Here is a 19,469-nt window from a genome sequence, read left to right as displayed (position 1 = left end):
GCCAGGAAGAGCAATTGGGTTAGCATACTGTGGAGAAGATAGATGAACTGATATGATGATAGCATATAGTTTTCAATGCATTTCAGGGGTTTGACCCCCCAAAAATTTTTCGCCCGCGCCGCGTTGCAGCACGGGCAGCATCGCCCACCCTACATTTCAGTCTGCCCACCCTAGTGGGCCTCGCTAAATCCGGCCCTGCTGACACCTCCTCCCCTTCCGACCACCTCAGTGTCTGCTGTCTACATCTGTTTATAGTCATCCCTGTACTGCACCAGTTAGCCATTGTGTCTGTCTCTCCTTTCTCTGTTCTTCATTCTCTCATTAGATGGTATATAAATAAAATTGAATAATCAATATTAAAATAAAAGGCTTACAATATTTCAGTTGATGGTGTATATGTATAAGTTTAAACACCATCCAAAACATTAGGACAATGTTAGTTAATAGTTTTATTTAGTATCAGGTTTCCTATAGTGTGGATTCTAGTTAGCATGTGTTCATCTCCTTCCTCGACTTCACCATCAGTGTCAGGGAAGGTCAGGCCCAGCAGGTCCTGTTTTAACAACGGTGACGTCATTGATTGAATTATTGGGTAATACCAAGCAGGGGGATTTTCTTTTTCAGTATTTGTCAGTTTGATTTTTCTTTCAAGACATTCTAAAAGAATTGTATACTCTTTAGGTAACTAAAATACTGTAATGAGTGACAAACCAGGCGGAGACGGCTCGTAGTTTCTTGCCAGTTTATTACCGAGCAGGAAAAACCAACCAGGTTCTCTGACAAAAATCCAACGGCAGACTGACTAACTGGGGTCAACTTAAAACACCTTAAAAGAACAGAAGAAGAAAACCCGGGGTTCTGAACCCCCCCACCACCAGCACGCACCATTCATAAAATCCCGTGCATTCCGGTGACAGGCAGAGAGGGTCGCTACACTAACCCCCCCTTACAAAGGTCCTCACCCACGAGGGACCAACGACCCAAAACGAAATAGGCAGCTAAGCACACAAAACACTTTTTTTTTTTTTTTTTTTTTTTGAAGAACAGGGTGGACTGCATTCCCTTTCAGTGAGACTGGGGCGCATTCTTGCCCTCTTCTGGAACAAGTGGTCTCACTACAACCCAGTACCCCCATCAAAATGAACAAAGTCTCTGAAGCGGCTTGGCGGCCTCCTCTGCCGTTGCGGACGCACCGCCTGGGCGTCTGACAACCCGGGGAACGGGACTGAGGATGCAGCCTCAAATGGGGGGGCCGGGGAGGGAGGGGCAGGTGACACCCGGTGAATCTGGGTTCCCGGGCGGGGGGTCTGGAAGAATGGGGCGGAGTGCTGTGGACACTGACTCAGGAGCCCACCGTGCTCCCGCTGGGGAACTCTCCCGTGAGTGAGACTGAGGTGAAGCGTCCCCTCGGTACGGGGCCAGTCTGTCTCGGTGGAGCGCCACCTTCCTCCGGGTGTGTGGCAGCTGCACTCGGTACGCTACTTCTCCCAGCCTTTCCAGTATTCTGCCCTTTTCCTCTGAGGGAGGTAGACCCACACCAGCTCCCTGGCCCGAAAGTGCCTCCCGTGTGCCCTCACATCATAATTCCGTTTTTGACGCACCCCTGCTCTCTGCTGTTGCTCCCTGGCAAACCTGTGAGCGGACTCGAGCCGGTCCTGCAGCCTGCTAGCATACTCCGGGCCCGGTGGCTTGTTTGGGCAATCTGGGGGGCGACCAAAGGCCAGCTCTGCAGGGGTGCGGAGCTCTCTCCCCAGCATGGGGAGGGCGGGGGTGCAGGATGTGGTCTCCTGCACCGCAGAGCGACACGCCGTGAGCACTAGGGGGAGGTGGAGGTCCCAGTCACGCTGGTGCTGAGAGGTGAGAATGGCCAGCTGCTGACCCAAGGTGCGGTGGAACCTTTCCACCAAGCCGTCGCTCTGCGACCGCAAGGGTGTGGTGCGCGTTTTGCGTATGCCCAGGCGTTCACACATGGCTGCAAACACCCGGGACTCGAAAATTCTCCCTTGATCACTGTGCAGGGCTTCCGGCACTCCAAATCTGCTGAACATGCCCTCCACCAGGGCGTCTGCAACAGTCTCTGCTTCCTGATCTGGGATTGCGTACACCTCGGGCCATTGGGTGAAATAGTCAACGGCGGAGAGGACGTAGCGGTTAGCCCGGTCTGAGCGGGGTAGCGGGCCCACTATATCTACCGCCACTCTTTCCATGGGAGCCCCCACAGGGAACTGCTGGAGAGGGGCATGAGAACGGTCAGGAGGACCCTTACACGTAGTACATGCGTCGCAGCGGCGACAAAAGTCCTCTACATTGCTCCTGCACTGACCCCAGTAGAAGCCCTGTCGCAGGCGTCGGAGTGTCTTAGTGACCCCGAAATGCCCTGACCCGGCGGCTCCATGCATGGCCTTGAGCACCGCCTCCTTCAGGCCCCTAGGGACCACCACCTGCCACCTCTCCTCTCTGGTGGCTGGCTCCTTCCACGCACGCTGCAGGGCCCCCGACATAGCTGCAGAGCCTCATACTTAGACCACAGCCCCTTGGTGCGTGTGGAGAGAGCGGACACCTCTTCCCATGGCGGCCGCCACTGAGCTTCTACCCACTGCCGCACTGGCCGTAGGTCTGCATCCTGCTCTTGATGCTGGCCCCAATCTGCTGTGTCCACTGTCTGCAACTCCCGACAGATGAACACACAGACTGAACGTCGCCCCGCAGCACAACTCTCCTCCTCCCGTAGCTCTCTGTCACGGTGTTCTCTCCTTCAGCTGCGCATGGGCGCCGGGAGAGAGCGTCGGCATTGGTGTGACGAGCCCCTGGCCTGTGCTCCACTTTAAAGTGGAAAGCCTGCAGTTCCTCTAGCCACCTGGCTACCTGCCCCTCAGGTTCTTTGAATGTCATGAGCCACTGAAGGGCTGAGTGGTCAGTTCTCACAGTGAAAAGAGGGCCTGACTGACAACACCACTGCCAAAAGCTCCCGGCGGGTGACGCAGTAGCGCCGTTCTGCCTTGTTGAACGCCCGGCTGAAGTACGCCACCACTCTCTCCCCTTCGGGACCCACCTGAGACAGTACACCCCCCACCCCCACGCCGCTAGCGTCTGTGTCAAGGGTGAAGGGCAAGGTGGGGTCCGCTGGGGCGAGCACTGGGGCCTGGCTCAGGGCTTGTTGAAGGCCGGTGAATGCCTCCTGACACTGCTTCGTCCACACATATTCCCTGTCCTTCTGAAGCAGCTGAAACAGGGGGGCCGCGATGCAGGAGAAACCCCTCACAAACCTCCGGTAGTAGGAGGCCAGCCCCAGGAAGCTCTTCAGCTGCTTCTGGTTGGTGGGGGCTGGCCAGCCTGTGACTGCCTGCACCTTCTCCTCCAAAGTGCTGATGCCCTCCCCCCCACTTGGTGTCCCAAAAAGGTTACCTCTCTCCGCATAAAGTGGCACTTGTCGGGGTGAAGCTTCAGGCCCCCGGCTCGGATCCGTTCCAGTACCAGCTGCAGGGCTGACAGGGCGGCTTCGAAGGAGTTGCCATGCGCCAGTATGTCATCCAGGTAAACCAGGCACTGTTGACGGAGGACCCCAGCCAGCACCTTGTCCATTAGCCTCGCGAAAGTGGCAGGGGCGTTACAAAGAGGTGGGGCTAGGGACGAGTGGCGTATGTGACTGGCCGGATCGGCTGTGGAATCACTCCAGATAGGACTAGTGGGGAGGGGGGAAGGGGAGGAGAGGCAACTCCCTCCCCTCTCCACTGCAACATCAGCTGGCATGAAAAGCCTGACTAGAGGACTAGTGGTGGGGTCATAGGGAGTCAAAGTGACAGCTGGCCCCCCTCGGAAGCATATGATGCTCCTCCCCAGGTCCAGGTGACAAAGGTCCAAACCTAGGATGCACTGGTCCTGTACTGCAGCTATCCACACCGGATGACGCACTGCTATTTGTCCAACTTCCACAGTCAGTCGGCATTTGCCTAGCAGCTGGGCCATCTCACCTGTGATCGTGCGCAGCCGTACTGTGGTGGAGTCCAACTGAGTCCCCGCTAGCAGGAAGTCAGGCCTCACCAGGGTTACAGGGTTACTCGCCTGCAGCGAGACTGCACGTATCAGTTCGGTTATTTCAGCCACCCAAGCCGGTCTCTCCTCCGGTGGGGGGCTCCCTACTGCAGCCCGGGCCGCAGGTGAAGTCACCCTCTGCTCGCTCCCAGCGGCTCCACCCCACACCTGCTCTCTCTCTACGGCCAGCTCCAAGGTCTGAGGATGCTGCAGCTGAACCTGCACACGCAAGTCAGTGGGGGACAGAGCTCGGATGAACTGGTCTCGGGCTTGAAACTGGATGACTCTTTTGAAGTCTGAACAGTCCCAAACCGCATGAGATCCGATTTTTGCAAACCAGATGGAAACCACCTCCGGGAGGTAGTTTCATATCGCATTTGGGCAGATGCGTTTCAGTCTGAACAGCTCCAAACACTCAGATCGGATATGATCTGTCCGTGACGTCACTCTACGCGACGCCAGACCAGCCCCATGCGCCACACCACCCGCCCATTTCCAGTTGTGGAGCTACGTTACAGGTATGGAGCAGTCGGAAGATGCCGAGGACAGCAGTCCTTGGACAGAGGAAGAAACTAAATGCCTCATTAATCTGTGGTGAGCTGGCTCCATCTTGTTATTGTTTTTGTTGCATTTACATGACTTCACACAATACATGCGCTGGGTGACGCCTCCGCTCCGACGTCGTTGCTACGGCAACCCGTCAGATCAGTCAATGATGTGGCCCAGTCTGAACAGAGCCAGATCCGATATGGACACTTGCTAAAAACAGTGTGGACAGTCAGCCCTGAAAATCGGATATGAGAAGGAATCAGATATGAATCAGATTTGCCTGCAGTCTGAACGCGGCCTAACTAGTTCAGCGGTCAACGAGAACAACTCACAAGACAAAACCACTCAAGACAGCCTTCAGTCTCCCCAGGAGAGGACGTCGCAGCAGCTGTACCCCACAAAAAACCGGGACCTGCTGGTCCAGCTCAGACCGGGACCAGCTGGTCCAGCTCAGACCGGGACCAGCTGGTCCAGCTCAGACCGGGACCTGCTGGTCCAGCTCAGACCCCCCTGAGCTGGGAGGTGTTCCAGTCCAGCACAGCAGAATCAGAGGAAGACTGGACCAGGACGGTGTCTAGAAGAGACTCCAGGAGAAGACAAGAATCTGGGACCAAAACAAATAGATCTGAACAACCAGCAGACCCCTGGATCCATGTCCTCTGGAGACATGAGACCAACGTGGACATGTCTGGTCTTCATGTCCAGAACCAGGTTTGGAGGAAACCAGAACCACCTATGACCCACTATGGAGCACGGAGGTGGAGGGATGCTGGTCTGGACCTGGACACCTGTCAGTCCCTGATGGACCATGGACTCCTCTGGAGACCAGAGTCCTCTAGACCAGTGGTTCCCAACCTTTTTTCCTTGTTTCCCCTCTACTTGTGTCTAAGACCAGCCGGCCCCCTGACCCGTACATACTGGCACCAAAATAGTCTTTAATTGACAAAAATGAACATTATGTTTTTTGATACATTTCTCTTTGGTTTACTCTGTATACACATGACTTTGTTTTTCTCCAATGTCATCAATGTATAAAATAGGCACAAAAGGACATAAAAGGAAATAAAAATATTTCTGAAAAATGTCTCTTTTAATATGAGACCAACATTTTTAACATTTTTCCTTTAACAACCTGTCGGAGTAGATTAAATGTTGAGTAATGATATAATAATAAGGAATGAAATAATTTCCTGTGTTTGTCACCAGTGTATAAAAAACAAAAAATATTCAGACATTCATAAATTATTCCTAACAATGTCTTATGAATGACTCATTTGCAAATATAATTTGTACAACTGCATATCCTCAAAGCAGACAAAGTTTCGCGCCCCCCCAGGGGGGCCTGGACCCCAGGTGGGGAACCACTGCTCTAGAACAGTGTTTCTCAATCCTGGTCCTCGAGCCCCCCCTGTCCTGCAGGTTTTAGATGTTTCCCTGCTTCAGCACACCGTGATACAAGTACCTGTGTCATCAACAGAGTTGTGCAGACCTTGATGACAAGCTAATTAGGACCATTAATTAGAATCAGGTGTGACGATGAAGGGAAACACCTAAACCATGCAGGACAGTGTTGCCTCGAGGACCAGGGTTGGGAAACACTGCTCTAGAGACACATGTGAGGACGTTTGTCTGACAGATGAAGATGTGACAGGAAATGATCCCAAACAGCAGCAGATGTACATCAGAATGATGAAAATAAAATAAAAAACAGGTTCTGCAAGGACCCGGTCAAAGTCCATGCTGGTGGAAACTTCAAAGAGCTGTGTAGACGTGAACGTCCAAAAACTTCAATGAAGCAACGTGGGAAAGGAGGAGGAACCAGAACCTGCACAACCATGAGACTGATGAATGTAGTTCCTGCTGCTGGAGGTGGATCTACTACAGGACTGTCTCAGAAAACTAGAATATTGTGATAAAGTCCTTTATTTTCTGTAATGCAAAAATGTCATCCATTCTGGATTCATTACAAATCAACTGAAATATTACAAGCCTTTTATTATTTTAATATTGCTGATCATGGCTTACAGTTTAAGAAAACTCAAATATCTATCTAAAAAAATTAGAATATTCTGGGAATCTTAATCTTAAACTGTAAAGCATAATCAGAAATATTAAAATAATAAAAGGCTTGCAATATTTCAGTTGATTTGTAATGAATCCAGAATGTAGGACATTTTTGCATTACAGAAAATAAAGAACTTTATCACAATATTCTCATTTCCTGAGACAGTCCTGTAGATACTGCATCACGGGGGGACTTATTTTTTCAATGACTGACTGTAAAACCTAAAAATACACCATGACGTGATTTCAAAGTTGTTTTTACACAAAAATTAATGTGATTTAACAGTGGTTTTGGTTCTTAAGCAACCTGGTAAACTGGTCCAACAGGAGCTGGAACACAAACCCCACGATCACAGAGAAAGACCTTTTTTTTTTTTTTTAAACAAACAACTTTATTGAGTAGATATTCAGTTTTTGTGACAGTGAATACATAATTAAGTAGAATAGACAGAACTTTATTTTTATTACAATTAGACATTAAGAAAATACGGTGAGTTTAAAGCACCTGGATTATAACAAACCTCCCTGTGTCGATAACAAAGATGGTCCAAACACAAGAGTGGAGTGGTCCTGCAGGGGTGGAGCCCCCGGAGACGGAGCTGGAGGTGTGGGGGTGTGTGTGTGTGTGTGTGTAGGTGTGTGTGTGGTCTCAAGTCCATAGTGGCCCAGCAGAAGACAGTTCTGACTCTACTCGAGTAAATAAAAGACTACGTTGCTTCTCTTCTCTTCACTGGAAGCTGATTGAGGGATTAAAAAAAACAGGATTTAAAAACAAAAACAGAGGTAAGAGTAACAAGAAGGCTACAAAGCTGATTCACACTTAAAAGTGGGCTCTGAGGGCCCGGTCCCCGGGTCCCTCTATGCCGTGGCCCCCCCGGCCGCGGCGGCCTCGGGCTCCTGGGCAGCGAACGGGCCGATGGAGTTGGTCTCCATGGCCTGATACACCAGGAACAGGAACACGGCCACCACGCACAGCAGGCACAGCTTGATCCAGACGGAGAGGCCGCGCCGCGCCGCCCTGCTCTGGCCAGCGGGGGGCGCTGCAGCCAGCGGCCGCGCCGTGGCCAGGGAGGAGGCCAGCGAGGAGGGGCTGATGGGGGACGCTGCCAGGGCCGGTGGGGCCGGCTGGCTGCTCACTCGGTGCACCGCGCGGCTCTCTGTGGACGAGTAGCTGCTGCTCTCCGGGGTCTTGGGGAACAGCAGGCCGTTCTCAGCGCTCCACAGGTCGCTGTAGATGACGGGACGGCCCGCCGCGCCGCGGATGGGCCGTCGACAGGTGATGCTGCGGAGAACAGACTCGTTAGGACCGGGGAGGAGAAGAAGAGGCAACATGACAAACAGAGAGCACAGAGTCAAGAGATACAGGAAAGTCCTTAACCCTTGTACTGTCTTTGGGGCAAAATTACCCAATTCTTTTATCCTCCTTTCCTCCTGCTCTCTCCTTCCTTTCCTCTTTTATTCCTTTTTCTTCCTACCTCCCTTTCGTCATTTGTTCCTTCCTTATTTTCTCAATTCCTTCCTTCTTTCCTTTCTCCCTTCCCTTCTCCTTTCATTCCTTCTTTTCTCCCTTTCTTCTTTCCCCCTTTCTTCCATCTTTTCTCCCTTCCTTACTCCCTTTCCTACTTTCTTCCCCACTTCCTTCATTCCTTCCTTCTTTCCTCCTTTCCATCTTTTCTCCCTTCCTTCACCCTCCCTTGGCCCAAAGACAGCACAAGAGTTAAGGCGTACAGGAAAGGAAGAAAGCTGACTGGCCAAGGTTACATGAGGTTTTTTTTAATTGGGAATTAATTATTCCGAATTAAATAATTCAGAATTAAACTATTTTCCTCCGAATTGAGGTTTCCATGGAAAACACGTTTAATGGTCTTTCTCCAATTCCTCTCCAGGTCTGGGGGTTGGGAAGGTTCTGATTGGATAGGGGGCGGACCGGAAGTTAAACTACCGGAATAAAAACTAACTTAGCCGCTATAACTTTGAAAAGATCACCATTTTTATGATTCCTGTTTCCATCTGTTCTTTTAATGATTTCTATTTATTAAATAAATGGTCTCTGCTCTTGACCAGCGTTTACTGCTGCTGCATCTTGAAACTTTGTTAGGAAAACCAGCCCAGTGGAATATAAGATCATGGAGACAGACGGGGGAACGAGCAGAAAGAAAGACCGGAATTAATTTAAAGAGGAATGAGTGTTTACATGATCGCAGAATTATTCTATTCAGATTTAAAATGAATAAACCAGCCACTTCAGAATGAAGTTTAATTTGGAATGGCCCTTTTCATTTGGAATTAAAGGTATAGTCTGTAATCGTATTCAAAAACATTTATTGTTGTACTGGGTGAAATGGTCCTTCCATCCTGAGAGTAGCCAGTGAATAATGTGTTCAGAAAAAGGAAAGAAAAAAATCAGACCTCTGACAGCTTTAATCCTGTAAAAACTCTGACCAATCTGTTTTTTGCGGTCCGAATGGCACGGATTGGTCAGAGGACCAGAGGATTGGCAGGGGGGATGCCTTCATTTTAAGCCCCGCCCACGCCCCCCTCCGTCCCATGGGACGATCTGGGTCCGGAACCATAAATCAGCCTTCAGTGTGTGCTCCGTCTGCTGTTCTGAACTTCTCTGTTGTCTCATTTTGCTGGGATGCCGGGTTCCTCCGCCGAGACACAACTTTTGCGGTATGCGTTCATTGTTGTGTCTAAAAGTGATGAGCAGTGCCCACCCAATCAGAAACGGTACAGATATTCTGTGATATTTTTCTATATTTATAAAAAAATAAAATTATAAAAAAAATAAAGGATCTCCATAACTTTGATTGGGTGGGCAGGACGCACATTTGGGTGGGCACAGCTCACCCCTGCCCCCCCCCTAAAACCGGCCTCGCTTACAGGTGAATGAGACATGGGGTAGTTTTGTTGAAAATGTGCTGTCCAAAATGTCCTGGAAAACTCGACTCCTGCAAATGCGCGTTCCCCAAAGTTTGTGGGGGCGTGGCTTTGGACGGAGCGCTGACGGGAGGGGGAGGAGGGGGTGGGGCTTAGAGGAGGTGCCATTTTCAAATCTTGCTAGCTCTACAACATCACGGACTATACCTTTAAGTGTTTACATGGTCATTTTTACTCATTTTAAATCGGATTTAATTTTAAGACCAACTCATGGGAAGTTTAATTCCTCTTTAATTCAGATTTAAAATTAAATCCAGGCTACTGGGGTCAGAGTTAAACCTCAGGGCGGAGCTTCAGGCTGCTGGGGCTAGAGTGAAACATCAGGGCGGAGTAAACCGGCGCAGACTCACGTGAATCCCGTTGGAGACGTCACGTCGTTGGGGAAGAGCTCCTGCAGGACGTCCTTCTCCTCCGGCTTTGGTGTGGGCTCGCTGGCTGTGATCTTCTCCACCTGCAGCAACGAGAAGCATCGTTCATGTGACAGTCAGGACTCTCCCACCAGCAGAGGGCGCCCTGCTGCTGCCACGCCCCCCCGGAGCCTCCACCCTCACCCGCTGGGCTGAAGCAGCAGCGCTGACTCGGGGCTCCGGGCTGCAGCCGGACAGGAAGCCGGTGATCTTCTGCTGCCTCCCTTTGCGCAGCAGAACGTCTGGGGGGACGGACTCCTGCCGTATGCAGACGACACCTGAGTGTGTGTCTGTGTGCACAAACTCAAACCTCACCCGTGCAACCGGACCTCCCGAAGATGTGCCGTTATGGTTTTAACCCATTCAACCCCACAGACCCGGTACCAGGTCCAGAACAAGCTTTAATAGAGAACTAAGTTCAATGTGTCCAAGAGCATCTAAACATTGGTCCAAATGTTGTCCAGGTGCGGAGCAGAACTTCACCATGACCTCCCACTGAGACCAGGTCCTGCACACCCGGAACCTCCCAGCCCCCACTAGATCCACGGACATTGAGGCATCAGCAACTCATACGCCAGAGCGAGGGAGAGAAAATCCACGATGTGGGTGTACTACACCACTCGACTGAGGCGTACACTACTCAATTTAGGCGTACACTACTCAATTTAGGCGTACTACACTACTCGATCTGGGCGTACTACACTACTCGATCTGGGCGTACTACACTACTCGATCTGGGCGTACTACACCACTCGATTTGGGCGTACTACACCACTCGATCTGGGCGTACTACACCACTCGATTTGGGCGTACCACACCATTCGATCTGGGCGTACTACACCACTCGATCTGGGCGTACTACACCACTCGATCTGGGCGTACTACACCACTCGATCTGGGCGTACTACACCACTCGATCTGGGCGTACTACACCACTCGATCTGGGCGTACTACACCACTCGATTTGGGCGTACTACACCACTCGATCTGGGCGTACTACACCACTCGACTCGGGCGTACTACACCACTCGATCTGGGCGTACTACACCACTCGATCTGGGCGTACTACACCACTCGATCTGGGCGTACTACACCACTCGACTCGGGCGTACTACACCACTCGATCTGGGCGTACTACACCACTCGATCTGGGCGTACTACACCACTCGATCTGGGCGTACTACACCACTCGATCTGGGCGTACTACACCACTCGATCTGGGCGTACTACACCACTCGATCTGGGCGTACTACACCACTCGATCTGGGCGTACTACACCACTCGATCTGGGCGTACTACACCACTCGATCTGGGCGTACTACACCACTCGATCTGGGCGTACTACACCACTCGATCTGGGCTCACTACACCACTCGATCTGGGCGTACTACACCACTCGATCTGGGCGTACTACACTACTCGAATTGGGCGTACTACTCGATTTGTGTGTACTAGATGTGTGTAACGTGCTCGAAGTCACAGACAAAACGATAATTATGATTTCAAAAAGCCTCCTGCACACACAAACATCGTTAAATACATGTGCACAAATCGCCTGATACACAGGCACAAAGCTTTAGATGCGTCCAAATGGTTGAGACTCTTCACGTCTCCAAAAAGCCTCACAGATTCGTCTGTACATGGTGCATTCAGGTACTGGTGGAAAGCTGGGTCATCTGAACTTTCATGAGTCTAGCTTTGTGCATGTGTATCAGGTGATTCATGCACGCGTATTTAATGATTTGTGTGTGGCAGGCTTTTTGAACTCCTAATGATCGTTTTGTCCGTAACTTCCAGCAAGTTACGCACAAATCTAATAATACTCATAAATCAGATAATACGCTCACACAAATCAAGAGCTACGCACACATAAATGTTTTGAGTGAATTTTCTGTCCATAGACTGCCATCAACCGCAAGGGTTGCAGGCCGGCCCGCGTTTCAGGGGTGCTGCCCTGCTCACGTTTGGTGATCCTACAAACGCCACGGACCGACATTACCGAGGCATTTATGCATTTGGTGACTAAAACATCCAGGGACGGAGATGGTTACACATGTACGCGGCCAGATTCAGCCCGAACCCCTAAAGCCCTCCGAGGGATATGATCCCATTCACCGCAAGACCGCAACAACGCTATAAACAGATAAAGAGTTGCTATTAAACTGTTTCTGGGACAGTTGGGGAGGAGGTGTCTCAGATGTAACCACACCTTCCAGAACCTCAGGGTTTAAGGGGTTAAAACCAGACGAGGAACTTGTTTGTGTTCATGAAAAGCAGAGAACGGAGCAGCAGAGTCTGAGAGAAGGAAAGTGATAAGAAGACCTGTACCCCTGCAGCAGAACCTGCACCGAGCCGAGATCCAGACTGGGACTTGGGAGTTTTAATGGGGGAGGTTTTGCTCATGGGCTGAAATCTGCTGACGTGGACCAGAGGGGACGACGGTCTTGGTCTGGCTGCCTGTCTTGGACTCCTTTCCCAAGGACGTTCCTGAGACTATCAGAGAGACTGAATGATCAGAGACGGACTCGCATTTACTAAAAGCAGACTAGAAAAACCGCTGAGTCATGTCCACAAACCCGGGTCACCTCCCTGACGGCCGTCACACGCCGTTTCTGTTCAACTGGGTCCTGAAACAAAAGCACACCATCACTGGCCCCGGGGTCCAACACCACCCCGACTGGGGGTGGGCAAAAATATCCATCTGGTAATATATCACGATACTCTGGCCGAGTCCATATTCAAATTTTGAATTGTTTTTATTTAAGAAAATAAAAACAGGAAATATTTTTGTGAAGTGGATTCAGTGCAGTCGATAAATTCTGAATTTCTTCAGTGACACAGATATCAGTACTCAGTAACACAGTAATGTGTCTTGCAGCATATCGGTTATAGTCTTTTGTTCAGAACAGGCCTCTGGCTGCGCGTTTTAACTCTATTGTTACACAATTATAATACTGCACGTTAAAAATAATTCAAAGGCTTGTTAACTACAGTTTCCACTGTTTCAATAAATGGAACTAATTTTCTCCCTACATTGTTGATTCATTTTGTCCAGCATTTCCAGCTGTAGACTGTCCAGAGACGTATATACAGGACTGTTTCAGAAAATTAGAATATTGTGATAAAGTTCTTTATTTTCTGTAATGCAATTAAAATAAAAAAAATGTCATACATTCTGGATTCATTACAAATCAACTGAAATATTGCAAGCCTTTTATTATTTTAATATTGCTGATTATGGCTTACAGTTTAAGATTAAGATTCCCAGAATATTCAAATTTTTTGAGATAGGATATTTGAGTTTTCTTAAGCTGTAAACCATGATCAGCAATATTAAAATAATAAACGGCTTGCAATATTTCAGTTGATTTGTAATGAATCCAGATTGTATGACATTTTTGTAATTGCATCACAGAAAATCACAATATTCTAATTTTCTGAGACAGTCCTGTATTGTGTAATTAATATTTTTAGTTTTCGGTTCAATTAATTCAATCCAAGTAAACAGAACACTCACAAGATGTCACCAAAACCACTCTGTCCCCTTTAAATCTTTCAGAAAATTATTCAAGTGTATCGGATTGTATGGAATCGTATCGAATCGTTGGCTGAATATCGTGATATATATCGTATCATTGGCTGAATATCGTGATATTGTATCGTGAGCTTAATATCATGCATGGGCTTGTATCGTGAGATCAGTGCATCACTACAGCTCTAGCCCTGAACCCACTTCACCTCGTGTGCAACGTGAACAGAATTGAACCAGGTGACACCATAAACCGTGCTTCATGAAGCTGCAGACCCCCCTGAGCCGTGCCACCGCCCGTGAGCCCCCCACCGAGTGAACCTGGAGATGATTCTCCGTGCCGGTTAACGGGCTAACCTCCAGCAGAGCGGTGTCCAGGAGAGACTCTGGATGTTCCCGACTGCATCCCAGCTCCTCCTCTCTGAGCTACAGGTGTCAAAGACAAAGTAGGAGTCAAGTCAAGTGTCTGCTGTCTACATCCGTTTATATAGTCATCCCTGTACTGCACCAGTTAGCCATCGTGGCTGTGTCTCTCCTTTATCTGTTCTTCATTCTCTCTGTCTGTTCTCTCTTTTCCTGCTCTACCCAGTCTGGCCTCCACCAGGAGGGTCCCCCCTTATAGTCCAGGTTTCTTCCTCCTAAAGGGGAGTTTTTCTTGCCACTGTTTGGCTTAAGATTTTTCTCCCACTAGGGGAGTTTATGTTCTGGTCTCTGGAAAGATCCTAGAGACAACTTCTTTTGTAATAGACACTATTAATAAAATTGAATTGAAACTGAATTGAAGTTTGTTTTAGGGTTTATCCTCAAACATAGCAGCCTCTGGATGTATCTACAAGTCTGGGCTGAAACAAATGTGGCAGGTGTGTAGAGGAGTGAGAGGAAAGGCTCCGCCTGAACCCCTCTGGACCAACTTCACAGCCCTTCAGGGAGGTTGGAATCGTTTGCCTTTTTCGCAAACGATTCCCTTATCGATTGCAGTGGGCGCGAATGACGTCACCAAGCACGTTGCGCAACGTGCGCATTTGCGCCCAGCAGGAAAACACGGGGACAAAGCGGCATAAACGCTTGAAAGTTTGGTTACATTTTACCAAAAAGGATGACAACAGGGCGACAATACTTGCAATGTGGACATATTAACAAAGGGGGGAAACTGTTAGGACTCGGCCGGCTGGTGCGCTGGGAGGGCGGAGTCAGCCGGCATGTGGTAAGGCTGAATTATGGTTCCATGTTACACCAACGCAGAGCCTACGGCGTAGGGTACGCGGCGACACGCACCATACGGCGCGCGTCGCCGCGCACCCTACGCCGTAGGCTCTGCGTTGATTTAACGCAGAACCATAATTCATGCTTTAGAAGAAGAGCTTCTACCGCTAGCTTCTCCTTTCATCAAGGCAGGGAAGAGTATCAAGAGAAGAGGACAATGAACCCAAACGTACGGAGAGGGAGAAGATGAAGAGAACCACAGAGCGGAGGATGGGTACAAGAGGTTCCCGGGCCTCTCAAATCATGCAACAGATCAACCGAATGGAAAAACCAAGAGGAAGTGGTTTTAGTTTCTACCATGATCAAGCATCCTTCCTTAAAATAACCAGTTTCACTCTCTCCATGTGATCGCACACCCATCTGGAACAACCCAGACTTGAGGTTAGAAAGCTGCTCGAGGGTGTCCGCTGTGTGGCTCCGAGGGGTTGGGGGGTCCGGGACGTGGGGGGCACTGTCTCATGTCCCTGGACTGCCTGCTACTCAGCTTTTAATAACATCTAAGGCTGCTTTCAGACCTGACAAGCACCCTTAGATGAGACCTGACACGGTGGCCTGATTTCCCCCTCCCCGTTTCGTTGTGGCATCACTAGAAGAGAGCAGCGATGATTTCATGAGAAAGTGTGAAGGCATATTTAAAAGGTTAGTGGCTCATCCGTGGTCCCCAGAGAAACGTGAGGGTGGAGCACGTCCAACACCACCTCCTCTGAGCCCTGCTGAGGTATTTACCCTGGGATGGGACACCCTCCTGGGTCTGAGCTTCACTCTCCGTCTCCAGCGGCCATGCTGGTCACACGGGTCGCACACCGGCGACTGGAACACGGGGCTTCGTTTGAACAAGTCCAGACTCCACCCACAGCATTCAACCCCCAGGATCAGTTTCACAACTTCTACAGACTTATATGGCGCTTTTCCACTAGTACCTACTCAGCCTGACTCACCTCTACTCGGTTTGGTTCTTTTCCACTAGTACCTACTCAGCTCGGCTCACCTCAGTTTGGTTCTTTCCCACTAGGGGTCTAACGTGCCGAGTAGATACTTTTCTGTAACTATTCTGCCAAGGTTCTAAGCTGCCGAGTCGGCTGTATCTGACATCATCACACTACAGGCCACCGATTGGTCGGGGGGTTGGAGTCAGACGTCTGAGTCAGGAGGAGGAAAATCAGAGAAAGAGACTCTGACGGATTCTGGTTCATTTTATTCAACCAGCAACGGCAGCAAAAGTCTGTTTGATCCAACTCAGAGGGTCAGATGTTCATAAACCTGGTGCTGAGGAGAGAATTAAAAATATCTAGACGGGCGATAAGGAACGACCAGATCTACCAGGAGTCGCTGTCTCTTCATAGCTGCTCACGGCTCCAGCTGACTTTTCAGCAGCGCCGACACAAACTAAAAAAAATTAAGAAAAAAAGCGTCGTCACTTGAAGCTTCTCTCACTCTCATTTTTAACTTGATATCAACACAAGCCACAGACCCAGCAGCACATCTATCATCTCCTCCAGGTTCTACATCTTTAGTGTTGTCTTCTTCCTTTAGATACACAATCAAATACGTCACAGCAGCTTCTCTCCAACCTCCTACTTCTGCTCCAAGTGCTGAATTGTTATGGAAAAGAAACCAGGCCGAGTTGAGATGAGTAGAGCCGAGTAGGTGCTGGTGGAAAAGCGCCACATGACTGGAAGTGAGTCCAATAACAACCAGAACCTTTCCATTCATCTCCCAGGAAACCAGGCCCCCTGTTCCTCCATGGACCAGTGCTTTTAACCGTTTCAGGTCTTCACCAGGAAACAAAAACAGGTTTGCTGATCGACTCGTAACAACCCACGTTTCTATGACCCGACCGTCACTTCAGTCCTGGATTTATCTTGTGTGCACGTACAGCGGTGAACTCCTGCACTCATTTCCGTTTGATCTAGACTTTCTTGGGGTCTGACCTGCTGCCAAATAAAATAAACCCGATCAGCAAGGGCTGCAGGTGTGGCTCTGTTATGGTTCAGTCATTTCTACATTCCTCTCGGTGCCGACGGGACAACTTCTGGGTTCACGCTCGTTTCCTGGCGCGGAAACGAAAATAAAACAGTTGGGTTTGTAACTGCTGCTCAAATAAAAAGTGCTTAAAAACATTCTGAGCCAATTACTCATCGATACCGATCAAAGCTGATGGCACAACCCGGGACGCAGGTATTCATAAGGACCAGAGGTGTCTAAAGTATTCACATTCATTACTCAGGTAAAAGTATAGATACTAGAGTTTAAAAATACTCCTGTAGAAGTTGAAGTATCAACTCAAGTTTTTTACTCAAGTATAAAAGTACTGGTTTCAAAACTACTTAAAGTATTAAAGTAACGTAAGGGGGAAAAAAGCCATTAAGGACAAAAGCCATTGAAAATGAATGATCTTAGTATAATGCAGATATATTAAAGAACCATATATGTGTACTATTGAGCATTAACATGTGTTTCAGAGAGCAGGAGATATGATGATTAGTTGCCTATAAGTATTGTAATGGTGCAAAAAGTCAAACTTCAGAGGCATGTTATCATTTATCCTAACCTTTATTGGAATGTACATCCAAGTTTAGTTACATATGGAAATGAAACAACTAAACAATAAACACCACACTGGTATTAATAACTTTTTTTTCCTCTCCCATTTTTGTTATTGTCACTTTTAAAGTTAAAAAATATAAAAAGATCAGAAAGTAAAAGGGAGGATCGATCCGTCGATTTAAAAAAACACTTTATACATCAGATCTGCATCAGTCAAGCACAGAATATTCAACAAAGAGTTACCAATAGGCTTGGTTCAGCTGCAAAAGCAACTGGTTCTCAAAGTTCTTAGAGCCAATGCAGGCTCTTCTTGACCTGAAGATCAGCCCAGCAACACTTCCACATGCTGCTGAGGCAGGGAGTGCCGTATTAAGCTTCAGTGATAGCTGGCACACAGCGGGGAAGGACTTGAGTAGCTCTACCGTGTCTCCGGGGCACCCCAGGTACGCATCCAACTGCTGGGTCGTTTCAATAGGGCCGGTCTTCTTCAAGGATGAAAAGAAGTCCTCTTCTTCAGAGGAGTGGGAGCCGTCGCTGACGTGATTCTCGGCCTGACAGTCCAAGTGGCTTCTGATATAGTCAAGACCTGTGGAATAAAAAAATAAAACAATTTCGGATAATTTAGATTTAGATTATATGACAGTATTGTAATAGTGTACTGGATATCGGAGCGTGTGTTTAAATAATTGAAACCAGTCATTTCAAACTCATTTCACTGTCTCCATAAAAAATGACACGTATTGAGGGGAAGGTGAAAAGTGAGACACTTACCAAGTTTGAGGATATTTTCGTCACTTGTCCAGCAGGTCTTAAATTTGGGAACTAGAATGGCTGCGGCGATCAGCTCTGGATCTGCAAGCATCTCTCCGAAGCGTTTTTCAAGGCCTGAAACAAGTGCAGCGATCAAAGGCTCACAGAACTTGGAGGTGACTTGAAGGTGCTGGAGCTTGGTCCTTAGGAGAGTTATGGTGGGGACCAACCATCCCATCTGCACACCGGTTTCTTCCTGGAGAACATCAAGTGCCTTTGCAACTGGGCTCATTGTCTTCGCATACTCTGCAAGAAATGCAAGTTCCACTGGAGCAAACCTGTACAAAGAAGAAAGAAAAACAATATGGAACATTTAGCCTACTTGATGTAGCACCTTCAACTGGAGGAACTGATCATTAAAAAAGGAAAAATATTATCTGAGACTTTTAGAAATGTAGTTGTGTTCAAATCACATCCATAGGAAATATGGGGACTGCATATTGGCATATGTTCTACGGCATTCAGAGTATAAAACTGTGACTTAATCTATAATCACTTCATCAACTGAAAGGCAGAAAAGCAGACACTTACTTAGGTGTATCTAGTTCACTGCAGACAGCTGCAAGGGCTCCTTCACCTTGTTCTTTTGTTATTCGCACTATTCTTTCTACTGCTGAGAAGAGTGAATTCCACCTTGCAGCAACAGGCCTTACGAGTTGGAGTTTGCAATGGTCTTCAATTACTTCACATGCGATGGTTGATCTTGAACTTTTGTTCCACAGGCTAGAGCATTTGGCTAATGTGGACCTTGACACACGCTTGTACAATGGGTTGACTTCTGCTTTTGAAGCATCAACTGTGGACACTAAACTGAGGAGGTGGCAGGCGCAGCGATGGTGCTTGGGCAGCTGGTATTCCAAGTAGTCATTTTCGTCCAACAGGGCTGCGGTATCAACAAATTTAATACCCTCAGCGCTTTCCTCTTCTTCATCGTCATGGCCACCATCATGCTCTTCTCCATCACCCTCTCCTACCGGTTCAGGATTATTGTCCTCTTCAGTCTGCCCATAAACTCTGAATGCTTTCAGGAAGTTTGATCCGTTGTCAGTGGTAGTGCGAACGATCTTCTCTCTGATGTTGTATTCTGTGTGAATATCATTTAGGGCACCAGCCAGAGCAGACAATGTATGTGACCCTTTAAGGTGTTTGCATGCCAGGGCAGCACAGGACCTCTGCATGGTCTGGGGGTTAAACCAGTGTGCAGTGACACCAATGAAACTGCGACGGTGTGCCGTCCAGCAGTCAGTTGTTGTTGCGATGAACTCAATTTCACTAAGGGCAGCTTTCAGGTTTGTTTTCATTTCAGCACAGGCCTTTGAGATTTTGTC

General features: G+C 48.6%; 2 protein-coding genes across 2 annotated transcripts in view; both read right to left on the bottom strand.

The window, feature by feature from the left end:
• Positions 1-7,019: 7,019 nt before the first annotated feature.
• LOC133424121 (lamina-associated polypeptide 2-like) overlaps positions 7,020-19,469 on the bottom strand; it is a 39,883-nt gene continuing 27,433 nt past the window's right edge. Inside the window, exons 6-7 of the mRNA XM_061714552.1 lie at positions 9,936-10,036; positions 7,020-7,927 (exon numbers count right to left, since the gene is read on the bottom strand). Coding sequence (XP_061570536.1) covers positions 7,504-7,927; positions 9,936-10,036 — 525 coding nt within the window. The 3' untranslated portion in view covers positions 7,020-7,503. The remainder of the gene's footprint in view (positions 7,928-9,935; positions 10,037-19,469) is intronic.
• Positions 17,305-18,911, bottom strand: LOC133424123 (uncharacterized). Its single transcript, XM_061714553.1, has 3 exons — positions 18,673-18,911; positions 18,103-18,419; positions 17,305-17,917 (listed from the first exon to the last, which is right to left on the bottom strand). Exons 2-3 carry the CDS (start codon positions 18,371-18,373, stop codon positions 17,571-17,573), a joined length of 618 nt encoding a protein of 205 aa, XP_061570537.1. The 5' UTR covers positions 18,374-18,419; positions 18,673-18,911; the 3' UTR covers positions 17,305-17,570.

This window comes from Cololabis saira, chromosome 23, assembly GCF_033807715.1.
Source record: "Cololabis saira isolate AMF1-May2022 chromosome 23, fColSai1.1, whole genome shotgun sequence".
NCBI lineage: Eukaryota > Metazoa > Chordata > Actinopteri > Beloniformes > Belonidae > Cololabis > Cololabis saira.
This window is presented reverse-complemented; position numbering and strand designations above follow the sequence as displayed.